This window comes from Rhinichthys klamathensis, unplaced genomic scaffold (assembly GCF_029890125.1).
Source record: "Rhinichthys klamathensis goyatoka isolate OS25496 unplaced genomic scaffold, OSU_Roscu_1.1 h1tg000068l_1, whole genome shotgun sequence".
Taxonomy (NCBI): domain Eukaryota; kingdom Metazoa; phylum Chordata; class Actinopteri; order Cypriniformes; family Leuciscidae; genus Rhinichthys; species Rhinichthys klamathensis.
The window spans coordinates 4,004,987-4,022,020 of record NW_026606611.1 but is presented as its reverse complement, the minus strand read 5'-3'; the positions used below and the strand labels follow the sequence as shown (position 1 = coordinate 4,022,020).

Sequence of the window (17,034 nt, the reverse complement as noted above, 5' to 3'; positions counted from 1 at the left end):
TTTCTTTTTTTCTGATACAGTTAATTGCAAGATCTGCCATATAATATTTTTAAAAAGAACAATGTTTACAATATTTGCAAACTAACAACTTAATTTACATGTAGAATGTTGTGAAATCTTTGTGCTTTATTTGCCCTTGTTTCAGTGCGTTACACGGGAAGAGCGCATCCCCAACGGGAGTAACACTTTCTGGCTAGCGTTCACTCACATTTGCATTCTTTTGTGCTGATACAAGTTGTAATGTTAAGTTTATGTTGTTGATATCTAGGATATCTAAATCTCCTATGCGTCACATAGAACGGGCTTCAGTTTACTGGTGTTCATTCACTCTTCAGCTTTACCTCATGCAACTATTCTGTTTAGATGTTTCTGTTTTAAAAACATTAATGCATTGTTACGGAGCCCCGCACATGACATGCAGGAAAAAAATAGTAGGCTATAAATCGTGCACACGATTTACTATTTCGTTGCCTTGTTTTGCTTTATCGTGCACAGGAAACAAACTAGTAAATCGTCCATGATTTAGCAAATCGTGGAAACGAAATATTCAATCGTGCACACGATAAAATATCTTTATTTGTCAGCATTATTTTCGTAACTGTGTTTTAATTAAAGTATTTTCATTATCGCCATGCCGGACATTTACATGTGTGATATGTTGCCTAAACAACTAAATGAAATATAATAAATTTAAGTTGAAGTACTAAAATTACTAAAAAATATAAAATAAAGCTAAATAAAAGCATTTAAAACAAATTAAATCGAATTAAAAAGGATATGGACATAAAAACTCATTTGAAATAGGCTATACTAAATTAATTGATTTGACAAATAATTACTAAATTAATACTGGTCTAATCTTTCTCCAGGAGGGCCACTTTCCTGCACAGTTTAGCTCCAATACACACTGTAAAAAAAAAAAAAAAAAAGGTGAAATTTACAGTAAAAAACGGCAGCTGTGGTTACCACAAATTTTCCGTAAAAAATACGGTAGCAACATTTTAGGTTTTTACAGATTTATCTTACATTTACTGGAATATACATATACACTTTGTATATACTTCTATATACACCAAACACAACTCAAGTCTGAACACAGTGGATGACAGGGACCATTTAGAACAAACACTAGTAAATACTAAATGCACATGAAAATGTCAAGTGTACTTAAGTTACTAAATTGCTCACACACACTCACATGCACACATACTCGCACTCGACTCGCTAATACACACTTACACGCACGCACACACGCTCGCAGTTGCAGCCTCGCTCACACGCTGTAAAGTTTAAAATAGTGGGTTCCAGGGCCTTACGCAGGGTTTCATAATTACCGAGATCTCATTTATAGAGTTTGCTAGGGGGGTTCCCCGAGAAGATTTTGATTCCTCTGGTCCACATATGGGCATTTTAAGACGTTTGAAGGCCAAACACTTTGGATAACAATAGCTTTAAAACTATGTCAGTTCTTTATTTGTCAAGTACAACCCGATAACAGAATCTTAAACATGAGAATCAGGTTAAATGTTGCAATGAATGATCCACAATACAAACTGGAAATACAGAAGATGTTTAATGCTAGTGATAATCTGCATTTTTGGAACTATGATGACCAGTTGGTAACACTTTACAATAACTTTATGACCGAAGCGTTGCGCTGTAATTCATGATCAGCATTCAGCAGCTTCTGTCAAAATAAAGCCCGCCTACTTTGATTTGATTGGTCATCTTAAACATTTTGACTTTGATGAGCGGTGTAAGACCGCTGACAGCTCAGATGAGAAGGTAGTAATTGTGCATTGTGCAATATTTATGCAGCACCAAAGTAAAGTTAATATTAGGCAATTATTTCACATTTATTATACACCTCGGGAAAATACAGAGGTCCGGACCTCGGGGACCTCAATGGTGGGTATGGCCCTGGTGGGTGCATTTTTTATTACTCGCTTTTGTGTTTCGTCTTCCTCCGCCATTTTGCGCTAGCGAGAGAAGCGTGTATGTTACGAATGATGTCAGAGAAACATCAGTAGGCTATAATCGATTATGGTCTATTAATACGCAATGATTCATTTCAACACCTCTAGTGTTAACCAATTAAAAGGTTTTTACCGTAGCATTTTATGAGTCTTCTACCGTTAGAATTTTATTCAGTGCACCTGCTTGGAAGTTTCTAAAGATTGTGAAGACTTGATTAGCTGGTTCAGGTGTGTTTAATTAGGCCTGGAGCTAAACTCTGCTGGAACTGGAAGGTGGCCTTCCTGGATCAAGATTGGACATACCTGAGTTACAGCAATAAGAGCAAATAACTAGATTCGTATAATAATAACCATTAAGTGACGTTGAGATGCTCTCAAGGATAAACTTGACCTTCAGCCTCCACATCTTGGTCAAAAAACGTCCTCAAAAGTTTTGCTCCAACACCCACGTGTAACACCCACTTTTTCACAATCCATTTCACAATAATTTCTGATGGATAAAACCAAGAGCCGTCCTACATTTTTTTTTTCTCATTGTACACCGTTTCACTTAGATTTTTTTATATACAGTCACAATAACTTGAAAGTGCACCTTAAATCATCTAAGTAGTTAGTGGTTCTGGATAGAAAATAGTCAGTGGTTCAGCCATGGAGAGCAGGAACAGATGGTGAAACACAAGAGAGGTTTCATCTTTAATTTACATGTAGACTCAATTATCAGGCCTTTGTGGTCTGCAGGTTTTGAGTGGGAGTTGAGGTTGTTTGCGACTGCGTCCCAACCTGCGTGACATTTAATGGCTTGCAGCCAGCTTAGACAGGAGCTGTCTCTCTCTCTCTCTCTTTGTTTGTTAGTCTCTCACTTTCTTTCTTGTGTGCACGCTATGCGGTAAACACGGTTGGTATCAGGTCTGTGGCGCCACATTTCTCACACAAACATGCAGTCAGTTCACACCCCTTTTGTTTTGCGGCATTTTTTTTCTCTTCTATGTGACTCTCCATCTTAAATGACGATCTAATTAAACCAAAACCTTTTATTTAAAGTGACTCAGACATTCTTCCTGAAAGCTTTGCTCAAATCGTTCCTGGCTTTCTATGAGTCAATATCGATGGCACTCTCCGGCAGCTGTGAATAAGTAGCTTGTTTTCTCTTTCTCGTTCTAGTCTCTCTCTCCTCTGTTCTCCTTCCTCCAGCACACACCCACTGAGTATTTTTAACTCTGCATAACCAGCCCCACAATGAGGACCTTTGGACTAGTGAAAATAGAGGTTTTCTGAAAAAGAAAAAAAGGCCCCAAAAGTAAAACAGACTTTGTGCATTAAAGTGCTCTGAACTAGTGGTCGACCGATATTTGTTTTTTGATGGCCGATGCCGATATCTTAGAGAGCAGGGTGGCCGATGGCCGAAATAAGGCCGATATTTTATATATAAATTAGAAAAACAATATAAAACAAAAATAAAATAATATAAAAATTTGAAAACTAATCTTTAAAATAAACATGCTTATACTTTAGATGGCAACTTCTTGAATCTGCAATCCTATAACACTATTTTTTACAAATAAAGTATTTGTTTAAAAATATATGAATATGTGAATAAAAAGGAAGTAACTGTAACAGGGCACTCAGTAATTTGGAGCACACTGGTAATCATATCTTTTCAAATAAAGACAAGGCAACGATATTTTACATACAGGACACAGTGAAAACGATACAAATATGACACAGTGGGCAACTGGATATAGCACAGCACATTTTAAAATGAAGGATTTAAAAGTTTTCGATCGCGTCTCCTGTGAAGCTGATCTTCTGTTCGCATTCACTCACTTCGCATGGATCGACCATCACTCGCAGTAACACGTTTATGCAGGCTACAAATGCACACTTCACAAGATATCACAGCTTGATTCGATTAAATCTGCAAGGGTTGTGAAATTAAAGGTTTATTAGATATTCAGAGATTTGTTTAAAGGTGTAATGTGTAATAATTTTGAGTATCTATTAACAGAAATGCAATATGACATCCATAACTAGGCGTTTATTTTTAGTGGTGTATAAAGAACTTACTTAATAAACCGTAATGTCTTTGATTAGCTTAGAATTAGACATTTATATCTACATAATCGCGGGCACCCCCTTCTATGAAGGACGACATATTGTGACGTCATGTTTCTACCGTAGCCGTCAGCGAACAAACAGCGTTACAGAGCACGTTTCGTCACTACCTTGAAAGCGAAGCCGCAGAAATCTAGAAGCTAGCCATAGACACCGTGAGTAGTGACTTTTCCCTTGTCAGTGGTGTAAAATATGTAGTTGGATTGTTTCATGTAACTTAGTTCTTCTCCCTCGCTGTGTTATGGCTTTGCTATGTGGGGATAAATGTGCTGGTTACGTTCGTGAGACAGCTGATTAGTAACTCTTGTCATTGGCCGTAAAACAGTATGTTACAGGAATCACCAACCTGTCGATCGCGGTCGACAAGTCGATCTTGGAAGCATTTTAAGTCGATCGCGAAGAGTTTTTAAATCAGAGGAAAAAAGCCTATTGTGTGTAGTAAATGGTGTCTGGGGGATGCGGAGGTGCGCGCGCTGTTACAATCATGTCATTTTTGCCGCACGCACCTTTGGGCTCATGCGGACGCGTCGAGTTTAAACAAGGCTTTACGCTTTAACCAGCTCAGCCACAGTAACAGCTCATATTAGCCAGCTAAACTTTTACTACCCTTTTAGAAAAAATATATATTTGCATAGTTTCATGTGGTTCTTCCCCCTCGCTGTATTATGGGTTTGCTATGTGGGGAGAAATGTGCTGGTTATGTTCGTGAGACAATCAGCTGATTACTATTATTATATTATATATTAAGACCCTTGATCCTCACCTGACTATGGCTTTGTAAACTTTATCCATGATGTGGTTTATAATGGACTGTGGTACAGAAACAGTGACAATTTTACACACTCTTGGCTTACTCTGGCTATTCTCTGCTGCCTCAGACGACGATATGTAGGGCCCTATGATTTCCGCGATTACGGAATCGCGGACGGAATTACGGAATTGGCAAATTAACGCGGAATCTAGTGTTAACGCGGAATTTTGTGGAATTTTACATATTTGGATTGAAATTCTGTTTTTGTGTGGGAGAAGAACGTATGTCTGGTGAAAATGCAGACCGGGGGAAGCAAATCTGGGCGACACAACCCCTCCCGTCATTTCAGCTCCAATGACGGCATCAAAACAATGAAAGCATGGCGAAGCGGCTCTCCACGACTCTGCTTTCGTCGGCGAAAAAGTTAAGAAACTCGACGCTATAAGCCCTCAGTACCGAGCCGAGCAGTTTGCACGTGACTTTTATGCAGTGTTTCCCACACATAGACTAATTCGCGGCCACAAAATCAACTCCGGCCGCCACATATTCCGTTTCGTCTCTCTAACACTCACGCGTCTCTCTCACATACACACACACGCGCACACACACACACACACACACACACACACACACACACACACACACACACACACACACACACCGCGTCTGTCTATGAGGCGCCGGACTGGACAAAAGCGAAGCGAACTCCGCGAGCGACACTGGGCGAGAGAGAGACAGAGTGTGACTTTTATTTAAACTAATATAATTTATTTTACTGGACAGTTTAAAGCTCATAACCATATTTTGTTGTTACTTGAAGAGTGCAGTGTCATGTTGCATCATGCAGTATTTGTCCTGAAAAGGCTACTGAGTAAATGTCTGTAATTTAAGGTCATTCCTATTTTATTTGTATACATTTTAATCATTAACTTTAAAAGCACACTCTTTTTATGACTAAAATAACAGTAAAGGGTAAAAAAAAATGAATTCCCAAAAATTTAAACGGAAAAAACGGAATTTGGGAAAAAATAAAACGGAATTTGGGAAAAAATAAAACGGATTTCATAGGGCCCTAGATATGTTTGTCCCGTTTTAGCCACCGTAGCTTCTTCGAAAGGGAGGGGTGAGCAGTGGGCTGAGCCCTTAGTGCAAACTCGCAACCGAACGCTAAAAAATACACACTGCACCTTTAAATGATGTAGATGCGCATTTGCTGAATGTTGACGGTAAATGAGAAAGTATTTGAGCCTGATTGTTAGCCTTTTCTGTTACAAATAATATAAAAGCAAACGCTTTGTTACTTTTTCGCATACCATTTACTTTCTTTGTTTACCAGTTCTGTCTAACAAAGTATTGGAGATACAGTATGACTGACTGACAGAGATCGTAAACTAATAAAGACGGAGAATGTGAGTGAGCGCTGTGTGATCAGGCGCTGCCATTCTCTTCTCAGGCGCTGGTGTTCTCAGCGCCGCCCGTCAAAATAAAAGTACGGAGAGCGGTCAAAATAAAAGTCCCGCTTCCAACACATCGGCCAATCAGAAAACTGATCGGCCGATACCGATATTTTAAAAATGCCAAATATCGACAGATATATAGGCCTTGGCGATATATCGGCTGACCACTACTCTGAACCTAAAGAAACGTTTCACATGAAACGTTTCTGTCACTCCAAAACTTAAGAAAATCAGCTGTATATTATATTAATCAGCTGTATTTTATAACCTAAAGAAAATCAGCTGTATATTACTCAAAAGCAATCACACAAGGTGCTTTTACTTCCATGGCCAGATGCAATTTGATTACACTTGTAGCTGAATAGAGATACTCCAGACAGAGGACCACTGCGTCCCAATTTGCATGCTGTCCGTCTTAAATAGTATTCAAAATTAGAATTAGTACGTCCCAAATCGTAGTATGCTGAAATGAGTGTTCCAAAGGTACTCGGATGGTCACATTTTTCTGGTTAGAATACGAAGTGCAGATCCGCAAACATTCTAATGGCGAATATTGCCCACAACCCATTGCGCTTTGGATGAGGATTCGATTAGAACTACAAATACAAATAAAAAGTGTTAAACTACAAACATGGTGGATGTGCCAGTCCAACGGTTAAGTATAGAGGTTTAGATAAAGGGGTTTGAGTGATTAATTATCAGTATCTAACCTGATGAAAATATATTCAACGTTATCCACATTATCTACAACAGCATTGTGAACTTTTGTAATGATACATTTGGTCATTAACTTTTAATTGCAAATTGTAAACACATGAGGAGAGTCTCTCTGCATGAAAGACCCACGACTGGCAGATCAACGAACGTACTACTACATTTCTCTCCAAAACGGTAGAAAATTTAATTAAATTAATTTTGGAGGATGTCCCAAAGCTTGCCTACTGTTCTGCTACATATTTTCCTTCACAAAAACAGTATACATTTTTAGGGCATAGTATAAGTAGGCGAATTGGGATGCAGCAGAGATTAATGCAGAAGTGACAGTTCTTTACTCTTCTAACTCACACTTTTCCACAACTAATGCCATTAAAAAAAAGAAATGCTTCAGCAAATCAGCATATTAAAATGATTTCTGAAGGATCATGTGACACTGAAGACTGCAGTAATGATGCTGAAAATTCATCAACATATTTAATTAGAAAACACTCATTTTTAATTGTAATAATATTTCACAATATTACTGTTTTTGGTCAAATAAATGCCAAGTGACATTCAAAAACGTTCAAATCTTACAGATCCCAAAAGATTGTGAAGTACTGATATAGAATATGAGATATGATTGCAGACTGGATATGGAATGTCATCTGGCTTATGGTATTATTCTGCACGTGGACAAAGCCAAGAAATGATTGAGACAGTGTGAAATTTAATAAGCTCATTTTTATATGACAGTTTTTGTTATTTTCAGTCGAATCGTTGTCATTTAGGAATAAGAACGCGTGGGTGTTTGAATCGAGATTGCGATCTTTTAACGATTAATCATGCAGCTCTTCACTAGCGTTTGTTGAGTCTCTTAAAACTTTACAGTAATCCTGGTTTCTGCTTACCATATTAAGTAGCACAAAACAATAAAAAAAAAAGAATATAATGGCATTGATATTTAAGTGTATAACGCCACTGCTAATTAAAAAGTTCTAAATGCTGATTAGTCAATAAAATATTCCAGCTGTTCTAAAATACAATATAGTAGTAACAGATTTAACTGGTTTCTGTTACCAAAAACCAACTTCCCAAACCTCTACACTGAAAGCTACATCAGCTACTGGGAAGGTATTTCACAGAATCTCTGCATTGTCATTGTATAGCTATTTGACACAGGACAGCAGCCAACTCAAGTTTACCTACAGCCATAAAGAGGGCAGTCTCTCTCTCTCTCTCTCTCTCTCTCTCTCTCACTTACTCTTCCACTGTCTCGGTGTGGTTCCTGTAGAGCAGAAATTTTGACAGTCAGCAAAAGTGGATAATGGATGTAAATCACCTCTGTGTTATAAGTGCGTTAGCACACAGAGATCAGGCTGCCTGAAACACTCTGAGTGCCATTGGTTTGACCTACTTTCTCTTCTACAACACAGCTGGGATGCGCAGAGCTTAACCCGCGTCTACACTGCAGGCCTGCAGCGCGACTCAACAAAACTTAAACACCCACGTTGTAATTAATAAAAGGGTCTAAACTGCATGCGTGCAAAGACCTCAAGGATAAACCAAAGTATAATGTAATGAAAGAATATGCTACATATTGTGGTCTACTGCCGAATCACAGCCGTTCTGATATTGAGTACAACAGTTCGAACAATTTCCTCTTGGTGCGTGACATTTCCATTGAGAATTCAGATCATGTAACTGTATGTCGGGTTGAGCAGACCAATGTGGTTAGACTGGTTTCAAAGTAAATGCGACTCACATTTGAATTTTTTTACAAACAGGATGAGTCATCTGTGCAAAAAAGGAAAAAAAAACATGGTGCCTCTCGTGTCGTGATTATATATTATTAATAGAACAATTTATCATGTTGGTAGTTTTATTTTAAGAATCATTGCGTTTAAAATGCAGAGTTTTTGTTCTTGCGGCCTGATCCATGAGGCAGTAATCTTATCAGAACTTATTCAAGGCTTTGAAAAGAATGTCAGAAGCAGCGATGGCACGCTGAACTTCCTCTTTCTGTTTTCATGTGTTTCTCCTCAGGGTAAGAGCCATTTCCCTTTTTTTATTGCTGCTTTTGCTCTCCGATCCTGGGAGACTAAAGACTTTAGCCAAGAATTGGGCATTTCCATCAAATAAACGGGCGATTAAAACTCATGAAGTTTTGCAAAATGTCATTAAGTTCCATTTAAGGTATAATGAAGGTATTAAAACAAATAGACTAATCTAGCATCCGACAATTAAAAAGTTGCCACATAAACTAATTTAATGTGAGATTGTCAGCCCACTGTGATCACTAGATGGCAGGGCCTGAAGAGATCGATCATTACATCACTAGATAGATATGTAATGTGGAGGAAGTCACGTGTTTTGTGGACATCAACTGCAGTCTATAAATAAGTAAACAGAAGATGGAGAGAGGGGGATTTTAGCCACAGATGTCTCATCATTTGCAAATACATATTCGTTCCCATTATTGCAAGGTCAGGCTGTTTGACTTTGGCATGAAATGAAAATTTTCTAAATGCATGTTATAGATCTTAGTAAACTATTCATCCATGCATGTTTTTGAAAGTTAAATGCAGTTCAAAATTAAGAGCTCCTACCCATGTTCGGTGTGCAAATTGAGCAGAGTAAAAAAAATATTTGCATTGACTTGTACCTGGACTTTAAAGTGGACTCAAACCTGTTTGTAGTTGTGATAAAGCATCTCAGTCTACATTACATTCACACTGATGTTGCAGAAAGACAAACAATTAGAATAATACTATTTTTATTATTAGTGTCCCTAAAGCAGCAATATTTTGGGTAACACTTTAGTTTAGGGTCCAATACTCACTATTAACTCGTTGCATATTAGCATGCATATTACTAGGATATTGGCTGTTTATTAGTATTTTTAAAGCACATATTAATGCCTTATTCTACATCTCGTAATCCTACCCAACACCTAAACTTAACAACTACCTTACTAACTATTCATAAGCATTACTTAGAAGTTTATTGAGGCCATATTTAATAGTTAGTCAATATTGAGAATTGGGCCCTAATCTAAAGTGTGGCCATATTTTGTAAAATAAATGCACTTTAAAATCAAATTTAAATGAAAGATGATTATTTCATAGTAACTATAACTTACTTCACACTATAGTAGGGAAATTACAACACTTTTTTTCTTAATTTCTTCACTTTTTTATTTTGAAAGAAAACAGCAGTTGAGTTTTTATTTTAGCAAGAAACTGCTGTTTCTGTGAAACAGGTTTACAAATGAGTCTCCATACATTATAAATCTAGTGAAGGCTGTAATCATATGTCCACAAAAATGTTGTGAATTATGAAAATGTGAAAATAATTCATAACTGATACGTGTTGCATTCCAAAAATGCATGTTATATGGACAGCTTATGCAGAGAGTTGCTGCATTCACTGTGAACTGAGCCATTCTGAGACACTGAAATCACTAGATCACGAGCTGATCGCATGAGCAAAGTGTGCACTCCCTTTTGAAACATGCAGCACAACAGACTTCTTTAATTAAATCACAGGTTAAGAGCACTAAGCCCTATTGCGCTTTCAATTTTAGTTTGTTTTATAAATACATTGCCAAAGAAATTCCTTTTTATGTTATTATGAGAAGTGTAAAAAAAAATTTGGTTCATTATGAAACTGTGGCGGGACAGATTAGACAGTGGGGGGCAGTCAGAGTGTAGGGAATTACTGGGAAACACTGCTTGTAATGTTTAATTGAAAATGTTCTAACTGGATCTTCCATTGAAAATGACAGACCTCTGTCTGGTGACACATGCAGGACTTTTCCAATCATTTAGTCACTCAAACCCATCCCTGCAAACACGTTCATCTGCCGTCACGTTTGAGGCCACGCCCACTTCTCAACATCCAATCAGCAACTGATGCACAGAACCTGATGCACTTTTTTTTTTTTGATAATCTGTTTCACTCACATTTGTTTCTCAGAACAGAAGAAAAAATCTGTCACTACTTCTGTTTTATTGTGACTAATAGTTTTTTTCCCCCTTCAGAAATCTAATGTAGCTCCACATCCACCCTAATAATCCTACATCTCATCACCATTTGGCTTCGTTACGGGTGGACACAGCTTTTCTGTAAGGCTAACCCACTGAATAGAGCAGGGCTCTTCAAAAACTTTATTTTGGGGTCCAGAGTAACCATATTTTTTGAGAACTTTCATCAAAATGAATCTCAAGCTGCATTTGGCCTGTGTTGCCACCAGCAAAAGCTATTATTACCCTGTTTTATAAGTTATAGAGAACAGGTTAAGCCTGAAAGACACAACTCGATGCTATTAAATGTAACTGCAAGCATGCATGACCAATTAAAACTAGCTCAATAAAGTGTAAAAAAAAAAAAAAACCTTTTTTAAGGGTTAGGGATGTGAGTAAAGCAGTTGAGTGTACTTTATATATTGCATAACCATGTAGTACGTTCCGTTATATCAATAAAATACTTAAATGACAGGTATCTTATTTGATTATTTATTTGGAACTTGATGGACACAAACCAAAAGATAAGATTATTGATAACAAAGCAATAAATCAGGCATCTGTGCAAAAACAACTTCACATTATGTAACATGTGAATCATAGATTTAAATCAGCAAAACTAATATTACATGCATATCTGCTGGGTCCTGTATTAATGCTGCGAGTTGTGACATTGCTTAACTGTAAACAAAAGAAGTTTCACCAGTTTCGCTTTGTGCCAAACATGATCGGCCTTGTCTTAACTTGTTTGGGACACGTCTCGTTCTGTATATCTTCACATTACTCCATGTTTCTTTTTTTCTCTCACGTGTGAATGCAGTAAAGCAGTCCTGACCACTCATCGTCATGCAAATATATCAACTGTAGTCCAAATGATATCACAAAGTCTGTACCAGTTGGGTCATAGGTATGCTCCTATGTAATTATAGCCTGTATCATTTTCTATGCAGTAAATCATAATGATACCACAGCTATTAATAATGTGGCATTTGTTCACTGAGCTACATCGCTGAGTGCTGATGTTATAAAAGCAGATGTTATCTGTTCTTGCATGGAAACATGTTTGTGCTGTCTAAAGAGGATATGCAACTGTACTCTCCTCCTTTTTGCTTTGCTTCACTTGATGGATTTGCATGCAAGCAAGCCACTGTTTATTTTTTACTACGCTGTGAAGGCCTACTTGTATTCTGTCTTTTTTTTCACGCTGAATGCGTGTAGGCGTTGCAAATGTGGCTTCATGCAGCCAGTGTGGAGGTGGAGCAGTGCTGAGTGTTTTGGCTACTTTCAGCCGTCGCCCCCTGGTGGCCAGTCTAACATCTTTTATTATGTTTCGTTATGATTGCACTGGCTTCTAACTTCTTAATGAAATTCAAATTTTGTTTTCAGTGTTGTTTTCAGAATCATGTTTTCAGTGATAAATAACTACATTTGTATAGCTGATGATTGGTTCTTGTCATTTAATTTAATTATTGTTTCAAATCTTTGAACAATATTTTTCCTGTACATTAATATACACATATTCTTGTGTTCTGTGTGTTTCAGACCTGAAGACAGCACTGCCACACCCTCGGCTGTTGGAAAGTCCGGCACTGGCATACACAAGATCTGTCTGGTGTGCTCGGATGAAGCTTCGGGCTGCCATTATGGAGTCCTCACCTGTGGAAGCTGTAAAGTCTTCTTTAAGAGAGCAGTTGAAGGTGAGGAAGTCCTCATACATCTGTATCCTTGTTTTATATCTGTGGGCGGCCATTGCTGTATTCATTATGCATACACTTTAGCTTACTTTTAAAAAGAGTACTTATTAGAGAAATACTTAAAGGGGACCTATTATGCAAAATTCACTTTTGCATGGTGTTTGGACATAAATGTGTGTTGGCAGTGTGTGTATACAACCACCCTATAGTGATAAAAATCCACCCACTCATTTTTTTTAAATCCCCATAAATCATAAGCAGTGTCTCCCAACGACCTGTTTTCAGCATAGACAGTAAAAGAAATGGACACAGCGACCCCCTTGATTTCAACAGAGAGAATTGAGGCTCAATAAAAGCACTCACTTCCTGATAGCCAAGCGTTCTGCGCAGGCTCAAACTGAGCTTGACGACGTATATGTGACGTGAGCAACTGTTCTGACCTTCTAGTAGCTGTGCCGGGACAAATCTGAATTGAAATCTGAAACAAATCTGTTGTTGGAATATTTTGTCCCGTTGCTTTAATGAACTCTCTACTATGGGCTTCTCCCTTGACTTTATGCCTCCATGTTCCCCCGATTGCCTCATAGACAGTAAAAGATTGTCTATGAGCGTCTCCTCCTGTCTATACGGTAATTTCTCTACTGTGCGACAGAGAGTCGCGTGGTTATGACACAATCGTTAGCCTATTTTTACAAAAAACGGCTTCTACGGGGCCATAACGTAAGATACAAAGTAATGGAGCCTTTTATACATTGTCCTGTTTCTTAAGGAATAAATAATGGACAAATGGAGTCTTTGGATGCCTCAGATGTAAAGTTATTCGCTGTCAAAGTGATGCCAAAATGAATGGGAGTCAATGGAATGCTAACAGCTGGTGATGGTCTGCTACAATGGCGGCCCCCAAGGGAAGCTTCAGTTTCCGGCTGGTGGATTACCCCCTTGGTTTTCAGCCATGGGGCTGGTGTGACGTCATATCAGCCCACGAATGTTGACAGACACTGCCGTTTTAACATAGAACCGCGCTGATCGAGTTCACAGCGAGTTGTACATATCTGCCATTGCTGCACTGACGAGAATGTCTTTGTAGTTGGATGTAAGAACGAACATAGCTATCTTCATTTACTCCCGTTGTTACTCGAGGATGGATCTGTATTACTAACTGTTCGTGGTCCAGCTTACAGTCTCCTCAGCGATTGGCCTAACGTAAGTGAGAGCGCGCACTGTTTGACATGTATGATCATCGAGTTTGTCTATGAATCTAGACGAGTCTACAATTTATAATGTTATCATATTAAAGCCAATAAATAATGGATTATTTCCTTCAGCTGAGACACTTCAGATGCGCACTGTTCGGCATGATGGTTTGAATTGCTTGAAATATGATTGGAATCACTTCAAAAAAGGAAAATACAGTTAAGTCCAACATTCTCAGCGCAAGTCTGTCAAATAGGCTACATAAAATTATAATGAGAACATTATTATAAATGTGTGCTTGGGATATGGCTTTTAATGGTGAGACTTTTGTGTTTGTAATCAGCAGATTAAAGTGCTAAATTTCCGTTAATCGCAGCAAGTCTTCGACGGATTTCCGTTAATTGCAGGGTTCCCGTCTGTCCTTATGTCTTAAATTCACTTTTCATAATTTTAAGGCCGTAAATATGCTTATATTCCTCAAATAGTGTAATAAATGTCTTAATTTCAGTTTGAATAGGTCTTAAATTAAGGAAAAATGAGGTGTATTCACCCTGCTGAGGGGGATGTGATCAAAGCCTGGAGTGGAGCAAAAGCACGTTCCTCTCTGCACTCTAAGCATCCACTCCGGGTTTTCCATTCCCGCTCACGGAAAAACTGCTCCGTGTTCATTCCATTTTAAAAGTTAATCTAATATGTTTATTTTTTATATCATGACCGTCTGAATTTATAATACTATATGTAACATTTATAATACTATATGTAACGGTTTGGAAAGATAAGATATAGGCTACAGGTAAAGATTAGGAGACTGCGAAAAGAAGTAAGAGAGAATGTGATGGAGATGAGAGAGGAAGAGCAAGTATTGCATACTGTGACCATGAGCTTAACATTATTACAATGTATTCCTATTTAACACATATAAATGTTCTTTGCTAATTACAGTGGAAAATAAAGCTCAATTTAACAACACAAGCACCTATTAATTATAATGCCATAATAGTAGTATTATATTAATATTTGTATGGTCCTCGAATATGTTATATTTCACCAGCATCATGCATAGCAGGATCACTATAGCAAGGACCTCGGTATTTATAAAATTCTGCGTACGGCCCTGCGCTTGCTGTTTACTTTTCATATAATCAACATAAATACATTTTAAAAATAACATTATGTATAGTTTGTGATATCACTTTTCGGCAAAAGCTCTGTTGGCTTTTATTATTTGAGAAATAAAAACTTGTGTTAAAGTTAAGCAAATGGTTAATTATTTGTATGACTACATCACAAAGAGTCAAGTCTTGTAAAAGCATTAGATTGAAAACATTGAAATTTCATAAAGTGTGTAAATAATAGAAATGCAGTTCAAAATGGCCTTTTTTAAATGCAAATGTTCTTTGAGTATTTCATTTGTGAAGGTAATGCATGTACTCACTATATTCCTAATTACAAGAAGAAGAAAAAACTCCTCACAAACTTGGTGCGTGACAGGCTGTGGAATGGGGTTTGGCCGAGGACAAATTTTCAGTCAAAATATTTTTTTCTGCTTTAACCCCTGAATCAGGCTATCAAAAATTATATAAAAATTTGGATTTAGATTTATTCGCCAATAGATCGGCTAGTGCGTATTTGTGTTTGTGCTCTGGAGAATTCAAATGTTTCTATTTACTATGTGTTTTTCCAGGGGTGATCAATGTAGCCAATCACAGACATGTTTGCTCATCTCTTGAATTAATATATTCAGAATCCACTCACTGGTTAAAAACTAGAGTTTTTGTTTAGCATCGAGTTCGGCACACTCTCAAATCCTCTCATTAACAAAGTGTAGACATGATGTAAATAAGAGTCATTGCAGTGTAGACAACTTGATTATTATCAACAACTTGATTGATTATAACTTTGTGAGATCGCGAACTGAGATGAGTGGCAGCTTTTTAAGGTTATAATCTTCTAGAGCTGTCTTTGCACGCTAGATATAATCCATTCAGAATTTTAATAAAAGTCGACACAAATAATGGTAATTGATATGATTAGCCTTTGACCTGACTACATTATCAAACCATGTTCCCGTTCACCTGTCAGACAGCAGCCTTCGAAAAATCAGCATCCTTAGAAATAATGATATGTTGCACGTTGACTGGATTGGTCACATGCTTTTTTGAAGGAAGAGAACAGGGGTGGATTCAAACTGTGTGTTTGAGACCGGTTGACAAATTTCTACCGGTTAATCGTGTCTACTGGTATATCGCCCACCCCTAGTCGAATGTGCAGACGAGCATTTAGGGTCAACTAAAATATACCTTAATCTCATTTATATTGAAATTTGCACGTCATGTATATAAATATATCTGTACTTATAAGTTGCATTTGAATACATTTAAAACTTTAACTGTAAAATGTAATACATTACAGTGAAAATGATTATCAAGTGTTTTACATGTGCTTTGATATTTAGCATTTTGCAAAAGTGTGTTAAGAAACAGTTATGAAAGTATGCTCAAGTTTTATTTTAAATAGTTTAAGTACACTACAATAACAAAATATGTGATATTTTTTGGCTCTGTCCTTCTTTACCTGATTAGGTAGAGTTAGAGACCACGTCCTTCCAGCATGATCTGACTTCTCACTGCATGTCTATCTCAGATGACTCATACTGTGTCATTCATCGGTCAAAGCGCCTTTTATTCTGTGGGTGTTGAAATGTGTCTCTGCTTGACAGAGGAAATGCATTTGGATAATATGCAGACAAATAACTTGAAAAGGATTTTACAAGAACCTCTGTTAATTAGCATATATTTCAGTGGCAGAAATGTTCATTGTGCATATTTGTTCATTTAAAAAAGCAGCAAATGCATGCAGTGGGTTTTAGGACAGTGTTTGACAGCTCCTGTGCATGATGAGGGATTTTTGAGAGACATCCTGTCTAATCCACACTTCACTTGATTCTCACAGGGCAACACAATTACCTGTGCGCTGGACGGAACGATTGCATCATTGACAAAATCCGCCGGAAGAACTGCCCTGCCTGTCGTTTCCGCAAATGCCTCATGGCAGGCATGAACCTAGAGGGTAACACGAAATGCTGCACTTATTACATAATTATACCAGTGTGTACCCAAATGTCAGTCT

General features: G+C 37.6%; 1 protein-coding gene across 1 annotated transcript in view; it reads left to right on the top strand.

Moving 5' to 3' along the window:
* The window catches only part of nr3c1 (nuclear receptor subfamily 3, group C, member 1 (glucocorticoid receptor)), a 28,281-nt gene that overhangs the window by 7,956 nt on the left and 3,291 nt on the right, over positions 1 to 17,034 (top strand). Inside the window, exons 3-4 of the mRNA XM_056250305.1 lie at positions 12,560 to 12,714; positions 16,858 to 16,974. Of these exons, the coding sequence (XP_056106280.1) occupies positions 12,560 to 12,714; positions 16,858 to 16,974 (272 nt within the window). The remainder of the gene's footprint in view (positions 1 to 12,559; positions 12,715 to 16,857; positions 16,975 to 17,034) is intronic.